Source organism: Salvelinus fontinalis, chromosome 35 (assembly GCF_029448725.1).
Source record: "Salvelinus fontinalis isolate EN_2023a chromosome 35, ASM2944872v1, whole genome shotgun sequence".
In the NCBI taxonomy this organism is placed as follows: domain Eukaryota; kingdom Metazoa; phylum Chordata; class Actinopteri; order Salmoniformes; family Salmonidae; genus Salvelinus; species Salvelinus fontinalis.
In genome coordinates this window covers 18,066,926-18,088,543 of record NC_074699.1, presented here as the reverse complement: position 1 = coordinate 18,088,543, position 21,618 = coordinate 18,066,926, and the positions used below count along the sequence as shown (strand labels likewise).

The window sequence follows — 21,618 nt, the reverse complement described above, 5'->3', positions numbered from 1 at the left end:
GACGCTGTCTCTGTTTGATGTCTGTTCCATATTAAATGTTCGACTCCCTGTACCTGCTTCTCTTCTCCAGCGTCGGTCCTTACATAACCTGGAGAATTGTATTCATTGTTATACTTTACTTTGTGAGATATGTCTATAGGGAGGTATCCTCCTTCCAGAATATAAAACAATTGTATGTTAATTTAATCTATAAACAGATACAGAAACATAGAGACAATAATCCATCATTCATATACACAAATCAAAAATCATGATGGAACTAGAATCCATTGCCATTATAACTGGTCTCCCACACCCACATGTGAGTAAGTGTCTCTGCCTCTGCACTGACGGTAGTGTCTCTGAATTTGTTGTGCTCAGTGCACTTAGACTCAGTTTAGTCTTATCCGCTGCCGCCTGCATGGTTGGGGACAATGATCTTTGCCCATTTGTAGATGACAGGGATAAAGAGCAGAGCAGAGCCCAGTACTGAGACCAGGAGGAAGGTCCACAGGAACACACGATCCAGAACCTGAGCCACAAACTTCCAATCCTGCACCACCTGGAGAGAGAGAGAGACCAAACATGCCCTTCAGACTCCAACACATGACCTCGTTGACACCGGCTGGGAGGGCTTTGCACTCAGAGGTGCAGTTGCATGTGACAATCAGAGGATGGAGACAAATATACAGTATGGAGAAGATTAATATAGAGAGAGAATTACAGTAAGACTTCAAAACCTAAATTCAGTACTGGAGAATTGATTTTGTATCATAACAAACACAATATTCTCTCATGCCAACTGTGTCATAGATACTGCAGGGACAGACTGATTCTCTGTAACTCTATAGGACCTTACCTCTCTGACCTCGTTCTCCTTGACCACATGCATGGTGATGTAACGGATAGAGTCCAAAGCAGCCTGCAGGTCATTCGTGGAGGAGAGATGAGGGGTGGACTTCATAATGCCCCCTACTGCCCCCTCTCTCCCTGCCAGTCCTGCCCCCTCTCTCCCTGCCAGTCCTGCCCCCTCTCTCCCTGCCAGTCCTGCACGCTCTCTCCCTGACAGTCCTGCCCTGGCCCCACCGGGGGTAGCATAGCGGTCCACGTTGCTGCGCATACACAGCAGCTTAGGCAGCCTGTGCAGGAAGATACGACGCACCCAGGGCGCCATGCCTTGGTGCATGGGCGAGGAGCGGTGGTGGATGTTGATGGCGAAGACGGTGATGACGATGGAGAGCGTGACAAAGATCATGGTGAACACCAGGTACTCCCCGATCAGAGGGATGACCTTGGAGGAGGAAGGAATGATCTCCTCGATCACGAGAAGGAAGACGGTGAGGGACACCAGCACAGAGGTGCACAGGGAGATCTTCTCCCCGCCGTTGGAGGGCAGGTAGAAGACCAGGATGGTGAGGAAGGAAAGGCCAATACAGGGGATAATAAGGAAGAGGGTGTAGAAGAGCGGCAGTCTACGGATAATGAAGGAATAGGTGATGAAGGGGAAGTGGCAGGATCCGTCCATCCTCAGACCACGGCTGCCTGTTGCTTTCACTATATCCCATTCACCACTGTCAAAGTAGTCCCTCTTATCCACATGGAAGTCCTCCAGGAGGATATCAACCTATTGAATGAATAAAAGGTTAAAAAAGATTAAATATCAACAGACGTATCTTCCCTTTAACTAACCAAAGTATAAACAAGAGATTAACATATTTCTGACATCAATTAAAGACTGTATGGTCATTAATATACTGTAGACTGTTACACAATGCTGTGTAGGCTACAACCTGTGAGCCATCATAGGTCCAGGAGCCAAACTTCATGGAGCAGTTCTGCAGGTCAAAGGGGAAGAAGGTGACATCGATGATGCAGGCTGACTTGTAGTTAGCGGGCTGTGTCCAGGTGATGGTGCCATCATACTTGACAACAGCCTTGGTGACAGAGCCCTCAAAACGTCCATCGGCACTGTTAGAGGAATGGATTAACATCTGTTATTCTTCTACAGGATTGAATCAGGCTTTTCTTGATGTGTTGGATTAAATGAATTTGTGCTGTTCAAAATATAGTCTATGCTGTGTAGGGCTACAAAGCTAATGGTCATTTCCCAAAGTTACTGGAATCTACAGTCATTTTGGTAATTAACAGAAAATCTATAGCAACCTATCGTAATTTTCGTAATTTATACTTGAAAAGTGTATATAAAAAAAATTGAATACATATAGTATTAATTAGTTTTAACACAACCCAACCAAGCCACACTGCTTCTTGACACAATGCCCACTTAACCCGGAAGCCAGCCGCACCAATGTGTCAGAGGAAACACCGTACACCTGGCAACCGTGTCAGAGTGCACTGCACCCGGCCCGCCACAGGAGTCGCTAGTGTACGATGAGACAAGGACATCCCTGCCGGCCAAACCTTCCTCTAACCCAGACATCGTTGGGCCAATTGTGCGCCGCCCCATGGGTCTCCCGGTCGTGAACCCAGAATCTCTAGTGGCACAGCTGGCACTGCGATGTAGTGCCTTAGACCACTGCACCACTCGGGAGGCTATTAATTGATCTTTTGAACAATCAGATCAACTCTGAAAAATATCTGATGTGAAAAGATTTGATGTGATTGGTCAAAAGACCAATAGGTAGAAAAAAATTATCCCAGAATTGGGATGCCTGTGTAAAAGCAGACACAGAGGGCCAGAGATTGTTACAGACACCTGTGATAATCTGAGTACCCAAAGGGGCCACTAGATGTCTTGTAATAGATTACATAAAATCCCTGAAAATACTTAGAAAGTTTCCAGTATTATACTGTGCTTGACTTGGGATGGAAGTAGTGCAGGAGCTGTATTTTTCAAGTCGGTCCATTAGACATTATGCTATTGAGACCTCTGATTATTCACTGTTAATGGTTTAAACATGCCACTTTATATAATGCTTACATACCCTACATTACTCATCTCATATGTATATACTGTACTCTATACCATCTACTGCATCTTGCCTATGCCGTTCGGCCATCGCTCATCCATTGATTTTTATGTACATAGTCTTATTCATTCCTTTACACTTGTGCGTATAAGGTAGTTGTTGTGAAATTGTTAGATTACTTGTTAGATATTACTACATGGTCGGAACTAGAAGCACAAGCATTTCGCTACACTCGCATTAACATCTGCTAACCATGTGTATGTGACAACTAAAATTTGATTTGGATTTGATTTGAACTCAGACTTCTCCATGACCTTTAATCTTGCATGGGGAAGGCAGGATGCTGACTGTTTAAAGGATTTTTGTACTAATTTAAATTTGACCCAGCTGATTACAAAGCCCACTCGTCCAAACTTAAAGGACTCTATGAAATCGACTTTGATTGACCTCATATTTACAAATACTCCAGAGAAATATGCTGGGAGTGGGGATTTGCTTTAGATATTAGTGACCATTGTCCCATTGTATGTGTCAGGGATATACGGATGCCTCGATCCAAACCTTGTTTTATCAACATGTTGAATTTTTTACATTTCAAAGAACAGGCCTTTTTTTGTGACCTTTATTTTGTGACTTTGATTGCATTGCATCTATACCTGACCCAGAGTTGTCTCTGAACCACTTCACAAATGTTTTCAATAAACATGATAAACATGCTCCCTTTAAAAAACGGAGAACTAGAAATCGGTCTTGCCCTTGGTTCAGTCCAGAGCTATCTGAAGTCCTACACAACAGAGATGCTGCCTGGGCCAAAGCTAGATTCACAGACTCGGGCCCAGACTGCCAGTCTTTTAGGCAATTGAGAAATCTGTGTGTAAAACTAGTTAAAAAAACAAAATAGGATTATTATGTCAATACACTATCTGAATGTACAGGGAATCCAGCTAAATTCTGGAAAGCTGTTAAATCACTGAAGGGTTGTGTCTCCTCTTCTCTCCCCCATCAAATTAATTTAGATTCTGGCACTTTTACTGACAAAATTGATCATCATTAATGCATTTAATCACCATTGCATCTCTGCAGGCTATATATTTGAATGTATTTCAAAGCCAGCTCTTGAAAAGAGTAGTTTGGATGTTGATGGTGAAAATCTATTGAATGATTCTGAAAATGCTGGTCAGGAGTTTTCTTTTTGGAAATTCACTGATAAAGAAATCCTGGATGCTATGCTAACATTAGACAAAAAATAAATCCACAGGGGCTGATCATTTGGAGCCTGGTCTGCTTAATAGTGCAGACTTATTGCTGGCTCGGTAGCCCGTATTTTTTATTTAACATTGTAATCAGGAAGTGTTCCAGAAGCATGGAAATCTGCATATGTGCTGCCACTCCATAAGGGTGGGGATACAAATGATCTTGACAACTATCGCCCCATTTCAAGACTACCTTGTTTAGCTAAGATTCTTGAATCCTTGGTTCATGTACTGTACAACTTTGTCCTTTTTGTCTGATAATTGTATTCTTAATATAAACCAATCAGGGTTTAGGCCTGGGCATAGTACTACCACAGCAAACACACTAGTTGTTAATGATCTTGTCAATGCCTTGGATGCTAAAAAGAGCTGTGCTGCCTTGTTCATTGGCCCGTCAAACGCGTTCGACACTGTTGATCATTCTGTTTTTCTGAAGAAATGATCAAGGGTAGTCCTAGTATATACAGCCTGTTTATGGTTTCAGAATTATCTTAGCAACAGAACTCAGGCCATCTTCATAGATTAATGACATAGGAAACACTGTTAATACTTGTAACATTCATCTCTATGCAGATGACACAGTTTTGTGGTCCTGTGCCACCTCGGTGCAGGAGGCCATTTGTGAACTTCAGCATGACTTTGATTCAATTTAGAAATCACTTACAGATCTTAAATTAGTGTTAAATACAAGTAAAATCAAGCTCATGCTGTTCTCTAGGTCATGAAATGTTGACCCTGAGGACCTGCATATTTGCGCAATAAATGGAGCCCAAATGGAGCTTGTTTCTCAATATAAGTACCTGGGTGTCTGGATTGATTACAAGTTGTCCTTCGTAACGCACATAAAACATCTGACTAAGAAGCTAAAATCCAAGATAGTTTTTTTTATATAGCAATAAATCATGCCTTAGTAATAAAAATAGGAGAAAGATTATTCAAACAACGCTTCTTCCTGTCTTGGATTTTGGTGATATTGTTTACATGCATGCGGCAACCTCTGTTTTATAACCCTTGGACGCAGTCTACCATTCAGCAATACGTTTTATCACAGGGTGACAACTTTAGGACTCATTGTACTCTGTATAAAATGTGGGATGGACCTCTCCGTCTGTAAGAAGAGAGCTACATTCTCGTTGATTTATTTACCAAGTAATCTTACAGAAACCCTCTCTATATGTAACATCATTAATTAAGATAAGAATCATGAGTTACCAAACCTGTTCACATTAATGGATAACACTAGAGATCCCTCCAGTCTCCATAAATTTGGGAAAATCTGCGTTTTGTTTTTATGCCCCAAATTTGTGGAATAATCTGCAAAATTCACTGCAGTTAAATGTGCTGGTGCCACTCAGACTGTTTCCATTATTGATTGAGGATCTCTATAGAGTTCAATGTGATTGCTTTTATTAAATGCTTATTGATTTTTTTTATGGTGCTGAATTGTATTGTTTTATAAACGTGTATGTTGTTTTAATATTCTTATTGTATTGTAATGTGTGCAGGGCTCTCTTGTAAAATATATTTTGAATCTCAATGTGACTCCGTCTGAAGAAAGGTTAAATAAAATAATAGAGGTGAATCCAAGTTGTTTAACGTTGCAGATATATTTAGGCTCTACAGTGCCGGTGGAAAGGCAACAACGAAATGAACTGCTACAAGTTATATTTTGAATTGGTGATCTAGTTAGTCTGTCTGTCATTACTGTATACCTTCTGCTGAAATGTCGCGCACTCCCTCCTCCGGCAACCGCCCACTCGCACTGGCATTCACGCAACAACACAGACATGCACTAAAGGGTCATTCCGATAATGGCTGATATGTGTTTTTTTATTGATTGGCCATATTTAAAAGCTAATTTCCAAGACTTGTCATGACCTTACAAAACCTCATTTGACAATTTGGAACAGGTATCATGCCACATTTTCAATCTGCGCTATCTCGAACAGCCTATATTGACACACAGATCCTAGCGGCAAATAAACTTGAACAAAGCAGAATCAGGAAACGAATACCCACTCGCCATTGCTGTTCAGTTAAGATCCCACCTTCATTCTGCTTTGATCAACATTTTTTACCTCTGTGTGTGAATCTGGGCCAGCGAAAGGCTACTTTGTTTTTATAGAGAAACCGGTATGCAATTCCCCAAAATGTGAAGTTCCGGTATGGCGTGCTAATATGGCGTTCCAGGGTTGTGCTGAAAATCTCCCCGACAGAATTCTCCCCCCTTCGCGTTCTTCATTGCTGCGACTTGCTTGCTAGTTAAGATTTCTGCTCTTCCTACATTAGACTGATCTTAGAAGCAGAAAGCATTTTTGTCTGCAGTTTTCGATTTGGCTATTTGTTTCAAGTGTATGTAGCGCTTCGATCCCCGCCTTCAGACCCGCCCCCGCCCGCACCAGGGGGTGCCCCATGCCGCCCCAGGGCTGCCCATGTCGGCGTATTCGTCATCTCTCCCATGTCTTATTCGACTAGTATTTTTAAAAGTGTAAGGATAATAATTCAGCCATAGTTGTTCTGAAATGTTTATTGCTTGCCAACATTTTACTCCCACTATGTTTAATATAACACACATACATTAATTAGTCATTTCAGTTGCCTATACTGACGTGAAGTTTGTTCTATAGAAGTTTGTTCTATAGAAACTATTTGACTTTGATGTGTGCCACAGAAAGTATTTGACTCTAGCCACAAAATTAAGGACATTAGAAGGGGGGGTAGGTTTCAGCACAACACCAGACAGCTATGCCCCAAGTCAATCACTGGTAATATATCCACCCTAATGTGGAGATTATATTGCACAGAAAGCTTTAGTTCAATATCAGTGACATCTTTTGTTCTTAACTGTTGGCAGTCATGGGCATGGTACTTACTTGTCATAGAGCACAATGTCTGGGATCCAGATGGAGTCCGATGGGACCCTGATGGTAGTGATGCCCAGGTAGTCATCAGTGTTCCAGCGTAGCTTCATGTCCAACCATTCCTAAACAGGAGCGAGAGACAGATGGATGAGTCACCTTTGTAATATTTGTGTTGTGGAGAAATAACCAGGCAGGAGACGGGAGTACAGTTAGTTTTCGTTTAGTCAAAACCTCTCGTGCTCTACAGCCCCGGGCACACTAGTGCGCATGTGCATTTCCTATTAGGTGTAGTAACATAACACTGCCGTAATACATTACTGCTTAGTAACAGCATAGTAACTAATATAAACAGATGTAGATCCCAGACACTACACTCCTCCCCCATAGTGTTTAACTCCCAGAGAACAAGGCAATATCTGAACAATGCATTCTTAAACATTATTCAACTACTGGGTTGGAACAGACTTTTCAGAGCCCATCACAAATCCAGGGGATTATTCTGCCCCGAAGATGGAATTTGTGTCCTAATAACTAACCCAGGTAATGTCCTTTATCTTTCCTTTAATCTATGACATATTAAAGTGTTTGTTTTACTCTGTTACCTCCTGAAACAGCTCAACTCACAGGTCAAGCTTTTGAGGTGCCCTTCGCTGTCGAATAGGATATCTCCGCTCCTCCTGTTCTTCCGGTGGTGGGCCAGGTTCGGGTGGAAGGTCAGGCTCTGTCTCTCCCGTACGTCCACAGTCAGGAGAATAGTCCTGGGGGTCGTTATTGTTCTTGTTCTCTCAGCATGTCTCTGCTGGGGCGTTGGACCGTAGCAGATTATCCACATGAACGTTGACATGGCGATGACCAATTTGGACTTAAGTCAAAGGCCCTCTGCGTCTCAGATCACACCTGAGTTCCACAGGCTTTTGGGGTGTCTGAAATCACGTACCATCACCCTCTCTCCCTCTTTGAATTCTCTGACAGTCTTTGAGTGTCTGTCATGAGCTTTCTTCTGCTGTAGCTGGTGTTTTGCCACAGTGCTTGACAAGTCTGGTTTCAACAATGTTAGGCAGGGACGTGGTTGGCGTTTCAGAAACAGTTCAGCTGGTGTACATTCCGTTACTGTGTGTGGTGTGTTACGGTAAGTAAACAGGAACCAGGGAAGCCTTTGGTGGGTGGGCCCAGACTGAACCTCAAGTCTAGTCCAGGCCTTCTTAAAGGTTTGCACGGCTCTCTCCGCTGCTCCGTTTGATGTCGGATGGTAAGGTGGTGACAGGATGTGCCTTACTCTGTTGTTCTTCAGAAACATTTCAAAATCGTTTGACGTGAAAGGAGGGCCATTGCCCGATACGAGCTCCTTGACTAGTCCAAAGGATGCGAACAGGTGTCTGAGAAGATTGATGGTCTTCTCAGCTGTGGTCAGTTGAGTAGGGAACACTTCCATTCACTTGGAATGGACATCGACGACAACAAGGAAATGTTGCTTGTCAATCTCGGCGTAATCCACATGGATGCCTTCCCATGGTGTAGCAGCCCAGGACCATGGATGAAGAGGTGCAGCAGCAGGCTTGTTGCAAACAGCTTCACAAGGTCAGCAGTGGCCTACATGCTGTTGAATGTCCTGATCCAGTCCCAGCCACCACAGATAACTGCAGGCGAGTGCTTTCATTCGAGTGATCCCTGGATGTCCCTCATGCAGGTCAGACAGCAGTCTCCTCTGGAATTTGTGCGGTACCACCACCCTTGATCCCCAGATAACACATCCTTGATCAGTGGACAACTGGTCTTTCTTGTCGATGAATGGACGAAGGTTATCGTCATTTACGAAGGTTGGCCAACCGCCTAATGTTAAGTCCAAGACTTTGGAAAGCACTGAGTCTTTCCTCGTTTCCTCTGCTATGTCTGAAGCAGATATGGGCAGTTCGTTGATGAGAGAGATCTGAAAGACTGCTCTATCATCTTCACTGTTGGAGTCACTATTGAATGGTAGTCTTGATAGTGCATCTGCATTTGCGTGATCACTAGATCTTCTGTACTCGATCTCGTAGTCGTAGGCTAGCAATATCAGAGCCCAACGTTGCATTCGAAGTGTAGCAAGGGTTGGTATGGCTGATTTTGGTCCAAGGATGGCCAACAGAGGCTTGTGATCTGTCAGCAGTTGGAACTTCCTTCCGTAGAGGTATTTGTGAAACTTCTTCACTCCGAATATTATGCTCAGGGCTTCCTTCTCAATTTCAGCATAATTCTTCTCACTTGGTGACAGAGTCCGTGATGCAAACGCAATAGGGTGTTCTTCACCTGACGGTAGAACATGTGAGATGGCGGCTTTTACTCCGTATAGAGATGCATCACACGTGAGTCTCAGCTTCATCTCTGTGTCGTAGTGGGCAAGCCACTTGCTCTTTAGTTGACGCTGTTTGCAAGTCTTGAATGCTTCTTCGCATTGTGGGGACCAATTCCACTTTGTATCGGCTGCAGCAGTTGGTGAAGCAGATGCAACAATGTGGACAAGTTTGCCACAAACTTTCCGTAATAACTAAAGGTGCTCTCCAATGGTTGGTGCTGACACGAGGATGTCGTCCATGAAGCACACAACATTGTCTAAACTTTCCAAGATCTGATCCATTGTGTGTTGGAATATCGCTGGAGCTGTCGAGATTCCATAGGCCAAGTGATTGAATCTGAATAGCCCCTTGTGTGTATTGATGGTCAGATACTGTTCTGACTCCGGATCCAGCTTCAGTTGCTGATAAGCGAATGCCAGGTCCAGCTTACTGAAAACCTTCCCACCATCTAGAGTGGCAAACAGATCTTCAGAGTTTGGTAGTGGATATTCCTCTGGTAGTATGCAGCGATTTACTGTGACCTTGTAGTCACCGCACATTCTGACGGTCTTGTCTTTCTTTGGCACTACAACGATCGGAGCGGCCCAGTCGCTCCTCGCTACGTTTGTGATTATGTTATTCTTCTGTAGGCGGTCCAGTTCCTTCTCTACTGCTTCCTTAAGAGCATAGGGAACTGGGCGTGGTTTGTGAAAGATAGGCTTGGCTCCTTCTTGCACTCTGACTTTTGCTGTGAAGTCTTGTATTTCGCCGTAGACATATTTAAAAAGTTCTTTATGCTTCTCCAGCATGTTAGTGAGTGTAGCCTGACTCACTGGTTTGTCATTTCTCAGACTGAAGATTTCTCCCCAGTTCAACTTGATCTTTTGTAGCCAATTTCTGCCTAGCAAGGCTGAATATTCTCCTTTAACAATGACAAGCGGTAGCGTCCACTCCTTCCCCTCATACCGGACTGGTACCTGGATCTGCCCTAACACAGGAATAGTGTCACCAGTGTATGAAGAAAGGTGGATGGATGCTGGCTGAAGAGGGCACTCTTTCAGTTTTTTATGGTAGAGTCTTTCTGGGACAAGCGATACAGACGCTCCGGTGTCCAACTGCATTTTCACTGGTTTTCCCTCTAACTCCATGTTGAGATAGATTCCATCTTTTTGTTGTTGAGCTGTGTACACTGTGAACAGTTCCAATACTGTTTCAGTTGTACCTTCCTCTTCTTGTGCTGCGTCTGACACGTTGTGCGCTCATGCTGTGCGTTTTGGAGCTTTACACACTCTCTGTAGATGTACAACCTTTCCACAATTGTGGCACTTTTAAGTTTGGAATCGACATTCACTGTGCTGATGATTATCTCCCCCACATCTGTAGCAACTTGGCTTACCCCTTTGTGATGTGGGCTGCTTTGTTCTTGTGTAACCTTGAGGACGGGACTGAGAAAAGTGTGACTTTTGTGAGCCTTTTTCACCACGTGCATCACTGACCATGTGAACACCTTTCTGACGTTCTGCATGTCCCGATAGCTCAATAGTATCCCTGTGGGCAAGCTCGAGTCCAAATGCGATATCACAGGCTTTCTTAAAGGTCAGGTCCTTCTCTGACAGAAGCCTTCTGTGATATGCTTAACCTGTGAGACCACATACAAACTTGTCTCGGATAGCGTCATCAAGAAATCGTGCAAACTCACATGTACTTGCCCGCCTTTTCAAAGCAAGGATGTAGTCAGCCACAGTTTCCCCTTTGACTCTGGTGACGTTGGTAAAATCTGAAACGTTCTGCAATGAGAATTGGCTTAGGCTTGAAATGCCTTGAAAGAGTTTCAGTCAGTTCTGCATAGGTCAACTCTACCGCTTTTATTGGTTCAATGAGACCTTTCAGCAATCCCATCTGTTTTCCTTTCATCTTTGATTTCATTTGCAGCCAGCCAACGCTCAAAACGCTCTAAATAGGAATTTAAATCCTCTTTTGTAGCCTCAAACTCTAGTACTCTGTACGCCATTTTCACAGTTAATTATTCAGTTTCCTTATTCCTTGTATTCCTTAATTTTCAGAATTTTCACCCAATTCTTCACTTTCTTCATTTCAGAAGTTTCTGCAATTACTTCATTCACTGTACTCATTTGTAATAATGTACACATTACTATGTGTTACGTTTCTTATTCCTTTTTTTACAATATTTCTCCACTGAGATCGCCTAATTTCAATGGGTTCAATTACATTTTTTTTTAACCACCAGAGGGCAGTGTCGTCATTCTGGACTCCAATGGGCTTGCTACTTGGCAGCTCCTGAACACTGTACCTACGAGCGGTGCTTAGCCTTTTCTACTGGCGAAAAAAGTAAACAAAGAAGTGACGATTTACATAATTATTTAGAGTTTAATTACTCACGCAACATTCTTCCCTTCAAGCAATGTCTGTTTAAGAAGCTTAATCACCCCGTCGCCAGTGTAATATTTGTGTTGTGTTGAAATGACCAGGCAGGAGACGGGAGTACAGTTTGTTTTGTTTAGTCAAAACCTCTCGTGCTCTACCGCCCCCGGTACAATAGTGCGCATGTGCATTTCCTATTAGGTGTTTTTTAAATTTTTATTATTATTATTTTACACTTTTTTTCTCCCCAATTTTCGTGGTATCAAATTTGGTAGTAGTTACAGTCTTGTCTAATCGCTGCAAGTCCCTTACGGACTCGGGAGAGTCGAAGATCGAGAGCCATGCGTCCTCTGAAACACAACCCAACCAAGCCGCACTGCTTCTTAACACAGTAACATAACACTGCCGTAATACATTACTGCTTAGTAACAGCATAGTAACTAAAATAAACAGATGTAGATCACAGATGATACAACCTTCACATCATTCATGAATGGCAATCTTTTTTTACAAGTGGATTCATTTGACAAGACTGCTACTGGAGCTCACCATAAATTACTTTTCTCCTCCTGCGTGGAAATTGATTCCACTACAGGTATACACTGAGTGTACAAAACATTAAGAACACCTGCTCTTTCCATGACATAGACTGACCAGGTGAAAGCTATGATCCCTTGTTGATGTCGCTTGTTAAATCCACTTCAATCAGTGTAGATGAAGGGGAGGAGACAGGACAAAGAAGGATTTTTAAGCCTTGAGACAATTGAGACATGGATTGTGTATGTGTGCCATTCAGAGGGTGAATGGGCAAGACAAAAATATTTAAGTGCCTTTGAACGGGTTGTGGTAGTAGGTGCCAGGTGCACCGGTTTGTGTCAACAACTGCAACGCAGATTGGTTTTTCACACTCAACTGTTCTGTTCTTAATATTTTGTACAGTCAGTGTATGTGTAACAATGCAACTGCATATCTGTGATAAGCAGATGTAATATCTCAGAGTTTTTGCATCATCACATGGTGGATATAAAAATGTATGGCCAAATAAAGTAGATAGTGGGAGAGAAGCACTGATGTGGACAGAGCTATATCTTCAACCTTATCTCCTCATTCACCGCTGATGAATAGATGTGGCCATCATGTTAGCTATTGCCCTTTGTCCTCTGATTTGCATGGAGTTGTTTGTCATTGTGGCAGACTAGAGAGAGGCTGACCTGCAGACCCTGGTCTGGAGTGATGATTCCCTGGCTGCAGAGAGCAGATGCAGTCAGAGGATATGAATTAAGCTGCCAAGAGGGATGGGGGCAAGGCAGGCTGCCGGGGGGCGGGAGTTGCAAACTGGGTTGCTCGTGTGGGCACAAGGGAAGGTGGAGGAGGGTGGGGAGAAATGAAGATGTGAGCTCTTTGTGAAATGCCACCAGAACAAGGGGACATGCAGGAGGAAGGGAGGTTGATTGTTACTCTAAATTCCATGTCACCTTTGTTTGTCAAGCTGACGCTGCTGTAGAGCAGTGGTTCCCAACCTTTTTTGGTTACTCTACTCCCAACTGAATTTTGCTCTGCCTGGAGTACGCCTGAAGTATCCGGCGTATGTGCATGTAACCCTATGGACTTATGAGTTTTTAATTACCCCCTCTAGATAGGCCAAGTACCCCCGGGGGTCCTAGTACCCCTGGTTGTGAACCACTGCTGTAGAGTGTTATGAATTATACAACGGGTGGGTCTAATCCTGGATGCTGATGGGTTAAAACCGCATTCTAGCCGTTGTCTATTCCACAAGTTACCACCATCTGAAGCTATGACGTTGAAATGCCTATTTGCACTGTTCAATCTCACTGCACAATCCACTGTCTGATCAGCCCAACCAGGCAATTTATAAACTTGATCTCCAATGTAAAAAGAGTCTAGACATTATCTCCTATTTCTTTTAAACTAGCAATTGGTTTTCAATAGTTGAGATTTGCATAAACCTCGCCGTCTGTCTCTCTGACGTTTGTAACATTGTTAATTTAGAAACTTGATCTCCAGCTGTCCCATAGTAATGAACGTGTAGGGGTTGGGAGTCGGGAACAGACAGATAGGCAGGCAGCTTTTCTCAGCCAGTCAACATTTTAATGGATATATACAAAGAAATGTCAATAGAAACCAGGTGAAATGAAATTAAGTGCAGCTAGTTTGCAGTCTGTCCAGCTTCACTTTGAAGTGATTGTGTTAGCTGTGTTGTTGACTAGTTCCTCTGAACAACAGTGTCCTGACGAGAGAGCACATTTTCTATGCCAGGTGAAATCGCGCCTCATTAGCTCATTGTTATGGATGTATCCAAATAAATGTCACTAGAAAACAGCTTAAACAAATGCAAATTCAGTTACTTTGTTGTTATTCTGTCTGCACTGTTTGATGTGACTATAAGTTAGCCATAGTTGGTTAACTAGCAAGCAAGAACGTTGGCAGCCAGTATGGCAATAGAACATTTAGAACGAACGACTGGGTCGCGTCCATAGATACAGAACAAAAATACTTAACAACTGGGTCACGTCTCTGGGAATCGAACCGATAGAACGAATGACAAGCCGGCTTGGGTAGCAACACCTAGATTTGTGTCGGGACTATATCTTGTGGAACGATGAAATAGTATGAATAAATTCCTCAAAATAACTTTTTATTGAAAATATGCATAATCATTATTTAAATATGTTGGTAACCCGTTGTATAAAAGTGATAATGCCCTCAAAGCCAGTGATTGAAGGACATATTGGCATGGTTTGCCTAACAACACCCGTGCCAATATATCCTCCAAACACTGGCTTCTCGGGAATGATCACTTAAATATTCTATGCCCCCCCAAAATATGTTTAAAATCTTGCCTGTTTCATCCACACATTGGTTGTCATCAACTGGTTCTTCTCGTCCTGTAATGGAGAGACCATACTGTAAAGGTTTTATCTGTACCTTTGTGTTGTTATACTGTCAGTATGTGTGTAAATGTGGTAAAAAAACAAACAATGTAAATTAGCCTAAATATATTTATAGTGACATATTCTTTCCAGTGATATAATGTACTTAAGTAAAAAATACTTTCAACTACTCAAGTAGTTTTTTGGGTATCTGTACTTTACTGTTTCTATTTTTGATTACTTTTACTTTTTCTTCACTACATTTCTAAAGAAAATAATGTACTTTTTACTCCATACATTTTCCCTGACACCCAAAAGTAATCATTACATTTTGAATGCTTAGCAGGACAGAAAAATGGTCCAATTCACACGCTTAGAAGAGAACATCGCTGGTCATCCCCTGCCTCTGATCTGGCAGCCTCACTAAACACACATTCTTCATTTGTGAAGGATGTCTGAGTGTTGGAGTGTGCCCCTGGCTACCCATAAATAAATAAAAAACAAGAAAATGGTGCCGTCTGGTTTGCTTAATATAAGGAATTTGAAATAGTTTATACTTTTACTTTTGATACTTAGGTATATTTTAAACCAAATACTTTTAGACTTTTATTCAAGTAATATTTTACTGGGTTACTTTCACTTTTACTTGAGTCATTTTCTATTAAAACCTTTTCTCAATAGGGGGTGCTGTTGGGACTTTGTAATATTTACGTTCCCAAATTAAACTGCCTCGTACTCAATTCTTGCTCGTACAATATGCATATTATTATTACTATTGGATAGAAAGCACTCTCTAGTTTCTAAAACCGTTTGAATTATTTCTCTGAGTGAAACAGAACTCATTCTGCAGCACATTTCCTGTCAGGGAGTGAGATTTCAGAAATCGAGGTCCCTGTTCTGAGGTCAGTTTATAAGTCCCCATGTAAGCCATCGGGCTACATGCACTGCATACGCCTTCCTCTAGATGTCAGTAAGCGGGGAGAATTTGAATGGAGTGGATTGCGCAATCTGGGCCACTATAAAGGATCATGGAACGGAAGTACCGTTCTTTTCAACGGGGCATCTGGCGCAAGGGCGTCACATCACAATGGCGTCCTGCAAAAGCTTTCGTTTTAGCAGTTCTATATCTCCGGTCATGTTTTTATTCGTTATAGGTGTTAAAGACATCATAAGGTAGTTAATTTAAACCGAATTATATCAGTTTATATCAGTTTATTGCGATTTTCCTGGATTTCTTTGTGACCGGCTTTCACGAGTTGGACACCTCTCCAGTGGGTGGCTATCGTTAGCTGCTATTTCTACAGGAGAAGAGGACATCTTTCAACCAAAAGACGATTGTTCTGGAGAAAGGACACCTTGCCCAAGATTCTGATGGAAGCTCGGCAAATGGTAAGCAATCTTTATGTTGTTAATTCGTATTTATGTTGACAATGTAAAATAATAATTCCGCCATGAATTTCGGTGCGGTCTCGCTTTAGCGCACGCTGTATGCTGAAGTAACGTTAATTTTAAAAATGTAACACAGCGATTGCATTAAGAACTAATTTGTCTTTCATTTGCTGTCCAACTTGTATTTTTTAGTCAAGTTTATGAATAGTTTTCGATTAGAATAGGTGCCTCTCCAAGATGGCGCCCGACAGATTGCTTGAAGTTTTGGCCACTAGTCACATTGTATAACCACGATTTGTGCCGCTAAATATGCACATTTTCGAACAAACTCTATATGCATTGTGTAATATGATGTTATAGGACTGTCATCTGAAGAATTCGGAGAAGGTTAGTGAAAAAATTTATATATTTTGGTGGTTTATACGTTATCGCTATTTTTGGCTTGAATAAATGCTGTTGTGATGTTTGCTATTGTGGTAAGCTAATATAACGCTATATTGTGTTTTCGCTGTAAAACCCTTAGAAAATCGGAAAAATTGGCTGGATTCACAAGATCTGTGTCTTTCATTTGCTGTACGCTGTGTATTTTTAAGAAATGTTTTATGATGAGTAATTAGATAATACACGGTGGTCTCTGTAGTTATTCTAGTTGCTTTGGTGAGAGTTGTGATGGTGGCTGCAATGGTAAACTATGATTTATGCCTGAAATATGCACATTTTTCTAACAAAACATATGCTATACAATAAATATGTTATCAGACTGTCATCTGAGGAAGTTGTTTCTTGGTTAGTGGCTATTTATATCTTTATTTGGTCGAAATTGTGATAGCTACCTATGCAGAAAAAAATGGTGGACAAAAAAAGTTGTGTCTTTTGCTATCGTGGTTAGCTAATAGATTTACATATTGTGTCTTCCCTGTAAAACATTTAAAAAATCAGAAATGATGGCTGGATTCACAAGATGTGTATCTTTCATCTGGTGTCTTGGACTTGTGATTTAATGATATTTAGATGCTACTATTTACTTGTGACGCTAAGCTAGGCTATGCTAGTCAACTTTTTTACTGGTGGGGGTGCTCCCGGACCCGGGATTGGGAGGAAGTAGAAGTTCTATTAAGGTATCTTTACTTTTACTCAAATATGACAATTGGGTACTTTTTCCACCACTGATTCTTTGCCTTGAAACTCCAGCTTGCATTGAAAAACATCAAAATAATAATCAGGAAGACACAAACCACAATATCCCATAATAATCATATTTTTCTCACCACGTCCACTAGCTGGGAGATGGCCAGTCCAAATCTGACCCGTACTGTGCCGTTGAGATATTCCACAGGCCTCACCCATTTCTGGTAGTTTCTGAAGAGGTTCTTGAACAGTTTGTCCTCTGTCTTGGCATAGGAGGACAGTTTAGGGATTCCTATAGAGGCAGGGAAACACCACATTAGCCTTCCTTAAGCTGCATCATGTCAGCAACGTGTTAACAGGGGGCATTATCCTGGTAACAGCTCATGGCCCATGTTCAGCCCAGCTAAAGCACATTGACAATGATTCATAGTCCCTGGCACCTCACACGTTGTCAATAACTCCATCAATCTCCAGTTTAACATGCAGGAAATCACCCCAGCACTCTCAGCATCACAACAATCACATCTCTGGTCCATATTTACCCCCAGATCAGGACCAGACATTCACTTTCTAGAGAGGAAGAAAGCTAACTGTCACTTTGTCATGGCAACATAGTCAATACCTTTAATTCATGATTTGGTGTTTTCCACTCCTCATGGAAGGAGACAAAGGTCAAGTGTGTCCTTCCTGATAGAATTCTCTGCAAACTAGTACGTTTGATCAAATATGTTGGTGAATATTTACAGAGGTGTAATTTTATTTACAAGGAGGATTTTTGAATAATACATTTTATTGTATTTCCCCTCAAATTAATCCTCCTCTTCTTCCATGGATGAGACTCCTCTGCTACCAATACAGAGTGGTGCTTCATCTCCAGTTCTTCGCCATGGAAGTAGGCCTATAAACAATCTAACAGTGATTAACGGTAAGAGTCACTTGGCTGGGGTTCAGGCAACAAAAGGCTGTCCAAACCTTTCAAAGCTGATGAAGGTTTGGCACAGTGTTAACTAAAAATAACAGCCAGGGTAGCATTTGTGCACCAATTTCCTCCGTAATTGATGACTAACTGTTAGCGGGCTGCATAGACATGGAGAGATTAAATATGACTCTATTGTTCCATGTGTGTGATGCCACCACCAGTGTCAAGTGGGAAGGGTTCAATAGTGTGGGCTGCCAGTCTAGTCAGCCTCCCTCCATCATCCAAAACGAATGTGTTTCTTCCTATCAGCTCTGTTCTATTTAGTGTCTCTCTCTCTGTAAATTCTCAGTCAGTCATCCCCCGCTCTTCTAATTGAATTTGTCTCAGTGTGTTTTCTATCTGGATTACGAGGAAGGAAGCTCCAATGAGTTTTACTCTCCATAACTTCATTACAGATGGGTCTGATCTTGTGACTGTGGTTGATGGATAACTCATTGTATCAGTGCATCAGCTGGCCTGGTGGTGTAGATCCTAGGGGGGGTTGATGATGGAGAGAAGGGCTGGAGGATGGAGCTTTAGATAGACAAGGCGTTTTATGTGTGAAGGACACAGTGAGGTCTTTGTGCCCCCTAAGGGCTAGCTGGGTTTTTAGACAGAGAGAAAACGGAGGTGCACCTTCCATATTAAAGATGTCAGCCGTCACTCTAGTCCACATACAACTGCAGAATGGGAGGAAAATCTAGAGTTAGCCTCTGTAAATACAGAATTAAGCACAAGCAATTCTCAGGATTAATTTATTATATTCAGCACTTTAGTTCAAGCAAAGGATGTAAAGTTGCTGTATTATTGCTGGAAACAGCTCTCCAGCGCAAGGAGAAAATGAAGAAGTATTGATTTAATTCTTGACGGACACAATGCTCTTAAATCATTCCCCACATGCTTATGGGCTTATTTTATGTGTGTTCAATTTGGCTGCAAATTTACCTGAGGATGACAGGCCCATGACGGGGCCGACTACAGTTAATAACACCCCTGTGTCATCCTCAGGCTCAGGATCAATAGCAGCATTCTTAGACCTCAGTCAATATCACTGTGATTAGCAGATTCAGCATCCTTAGACTTTCTCTCTGTCACTCTCAGCACAGCTTCCTGCAGAAAATCCTGCTCCACGTCTGGCTTCTCTGGGAGATTCTGAACACTACCCTTTTGTGAAAACCACCATAAATATGATCCAACAATGTGTCATATAACACCTACAGCACAACCATCATCTATTGTATGTCATTACAAGTAGTAACTCAGCAATGAGATACCTGTAAGTAATACTTTTAAATAAGGTATATATGAAATAGAAATCATTTAAGTGAGTAAAGACAACTCGTGCCAAATCTCTTCTGCAGCTGGCTCTGATGTCCTTCATTAGACTAACACCATGAATTGTCATGATTGAATGATAAACACAATCTAAAGACCACTTCCCAACCCTTTACAATATCTCTAATCCAGTGTATAGATTGTGTTATAAATGCTCAGTCGTATCTTCATTATGTTCAATCAATGGGTGTATCTACAATTAGCGTAACCTGAGTGTGTGGCCAGTGAGGCATTAGGCCAGTCTATCTCTCCAGAGGATCCCTGGCTGTGTACTGTACTGATGAAAGATGTTAATATTTAATGAGTTAACTCGAAGATGTGGGGTTTACAAAAATGCCCTAAGAGATGGCAGATTAAAATCTGTGACCTTACACATCTCCTAACCCTCTTCTACTGTCCACACAGCCCATGTTATTAAACCCAGCCCGCTAACGAATCACAGAATTTCAGAAGAGGAGCTCCATTACATTTTTCCATTTTAGTTATTCAGCAAACGCTCAAGCTCTTATCCAAAACAAATTACAATCAGCGTCTCACAGTCAGTGCGAGAATCAATCTTGTTTCTGCACAGGCTGGCTGGCATGGAGGAGGCAGCCGTGTGGCGCTATCTGGGCTGGCCAGCTTATACTTCTGATATTGACTGGACAGAGTTATTAGAGCTGAGGTTCTTTCCCTAAGTCATTAATAGAGATATTTCTTCCCTTATTCAGCTCATCACCTCTCCCAGCTGAACAGAAGGTCACCAATCACACGAAATTACTGCACTAAACCAGACAGGGCTGCGTATCATATATACGGAATTAACTGAGAGCAGGATACCAAACCACTGACCTTCATAATACATGTTGGCAAAGTCTCTGAGACCATACACCTTGATTAGAAATCTACTTAAAAGGGACATTAGGTCTGGATATACTGAGTGGTCATATTGACATTACTCAGCCCATCTGTTAATGACCATCAGTTCCTCTTTTAATTTAGGATTAGTCTCAGCTGGAGTAGCCTCTTCACTATCTCCTATCCTCAGACTTTCCATCTGCCCTGCCGCTCATCTCCTTATCATCCTGTTCCCAGTAGATGATCGTAGCTGTGCAGAGTGGGTATCTCTCAGTCTGATAACATCTCTGATGTCCCATCACTCTGAGAGTGTCTTCCCTGTCCTCCACGGTGGTACTGTGAGGAGAACTTACCCAGAGAGTGACACAGGTGGCAGCAGCAGTATGACAGCAGCAGGATTAGAGTGGTGGCCGCTGGCCCAACTCTCAGCATGAAATCAGAGGGGGCTCCAGACCCACACAGCCAGGGAGCAGTCCCTCAGGCAGCCATGACTACAACACAGCTGGAGCCTAGGAAAACACAGCAATAAAATCATGGCACAGTACACAAACAGAAGAAGTTATGGGACATGTATACATCCGTATAGATACCTTACACGTACACACAAACATGAATACAGACGCATGCGGCATACACACAGAAACTCATTTTTACATTTGCATACACACACATTTCATCTTACACATTTCACATATACACACATGCACAACAGTGTACATGCTAACACATTACACTCACCTGCTTGGATGTAGTGAACACACACAAACTTATACACATGTGATCACGAACAGACATACTGTGCATATCAGACCTGCATCCTCTATTCCTATCATCCACTCAACACACAATCTATCCTGGATGCAGCGTGAGAGTCCAGACAGTGTCGCCAGACAGACAAGCAGCGCTGCTCTCTAGTATTCCCCCATTCAATGCAGCCCTGCCTCAGCTCAGACAGGCGATGCTTCAGTCCCTTGCTGCTGCCTCCAAATGAACGGTAGTGCACTCTCTCTCCTCTCTCTCCTCCTTTTCCTCCTCCTCAACCCCCTCCAGAAAACCAGCCCCCCTCTCTCTCCTCTCTCTCCTCCTTTTCCCCCTCCTCCTCAACTTCCTCCAGAAAGCCAGGCCCCCTCTCTCCCCCAGAAGAGTCTGATCACCAATCACTACCAGGTATCTTCCCCAGCAGCACACTCCCTGCAGCCTGCAGTCTATCCACAGCCAAGTGTCTACACTGCAAGCCCTGCCCCAGCAGCTCTACCTACATAGATCCAGCACACTGCTGTTGTTCTCTCTCGTTCTCTCCCCACAGACAGTGTCTAGCAGCGAGGCTGCCTTAGCCATACGTCTAACTAAGGTAGCTTCAGAC

At 42.5% G+C, this 21,618-nt stretch overlaps 1 protein-coding gene across 3 annotated transcripts; it reads right to left on the bottom strand.

Moving 5' to 3' along the window:
* Positions 1-162: 162 nt before the first annotated feature.
* LOC129834429 (neuronal acetylcholine receptor subunit alpha-5-like) lies at positions 163-21,290 on the bottom strand. 3 transcript variants are annotated; one of them, XM_055899399.1, is made up of 8 exons: positions 20,994-21,290; positions 20,609-20,764; positions 17,266-17,417; positions 14,579-14,623; positions 7,036-7,145; positions 1,770-1,947; positions 839-1,603; positions 163-541 (listed from the first exon to the last, which is right to left on the bottom strand). In XM_055899399.1, exons 2-8 carry the CDS (start codon positions 20,685-20,687, stop codon positions 383-385), a joined length of 1,488 nt encoding a protein of 495 aa, XP_055755374.1. In that variant the 5' UTR covers positions 20,688-20,764; positions 20,994-21,290; the 3' UTR covers positions 163-382. The 3 variants fall into 3 exon arrangements, with proteins under 3 accessions (XP_055755374.1, XP_055755375.1, XP_055755376.1); XM_055899400.1 differs by lacking the exons at positions 14,579-14,623; positions 17,266-17,417; positions 20,609-20,764; positions 20,994-21,290 and adding an exon at positions 11,736-14,529; XM_055899401.1 differs by lacking the exons at positions 14,579-14,623; positions 17,266-17,417; positions 20,609-20,764; positions 20,994-21,290 and adding an exon at positions 7,626-7,714.
* Positions 21,291-21,618: the final 328 nt, after the last annotated feature.

Bases quoted from the DNA above. Each gene is read 5' to 3' on its own strand.
- LOC129834429 (XM_055899399.1), bottom strand. From the start codon at position 20,687: ATGCTGAGAGTTGGGCCAGCGGCCACCACTCTAATCCTGCTGCTGTCA. The intron at 1,948-7,035 runs GTAAGTACCATG...TTCCTCTAACAG, and splicing joins GACATTGTGCTCTATGACAA to TGCCGATGGACGTTTTGAGG. The intron at 1,604-1,769 runs GTTGTAGCCTAC...TTCATTCAATAG, and splicing joins GGACCTATGATGGCTCACAG to GTTGATATCCTCCTGGAGGA.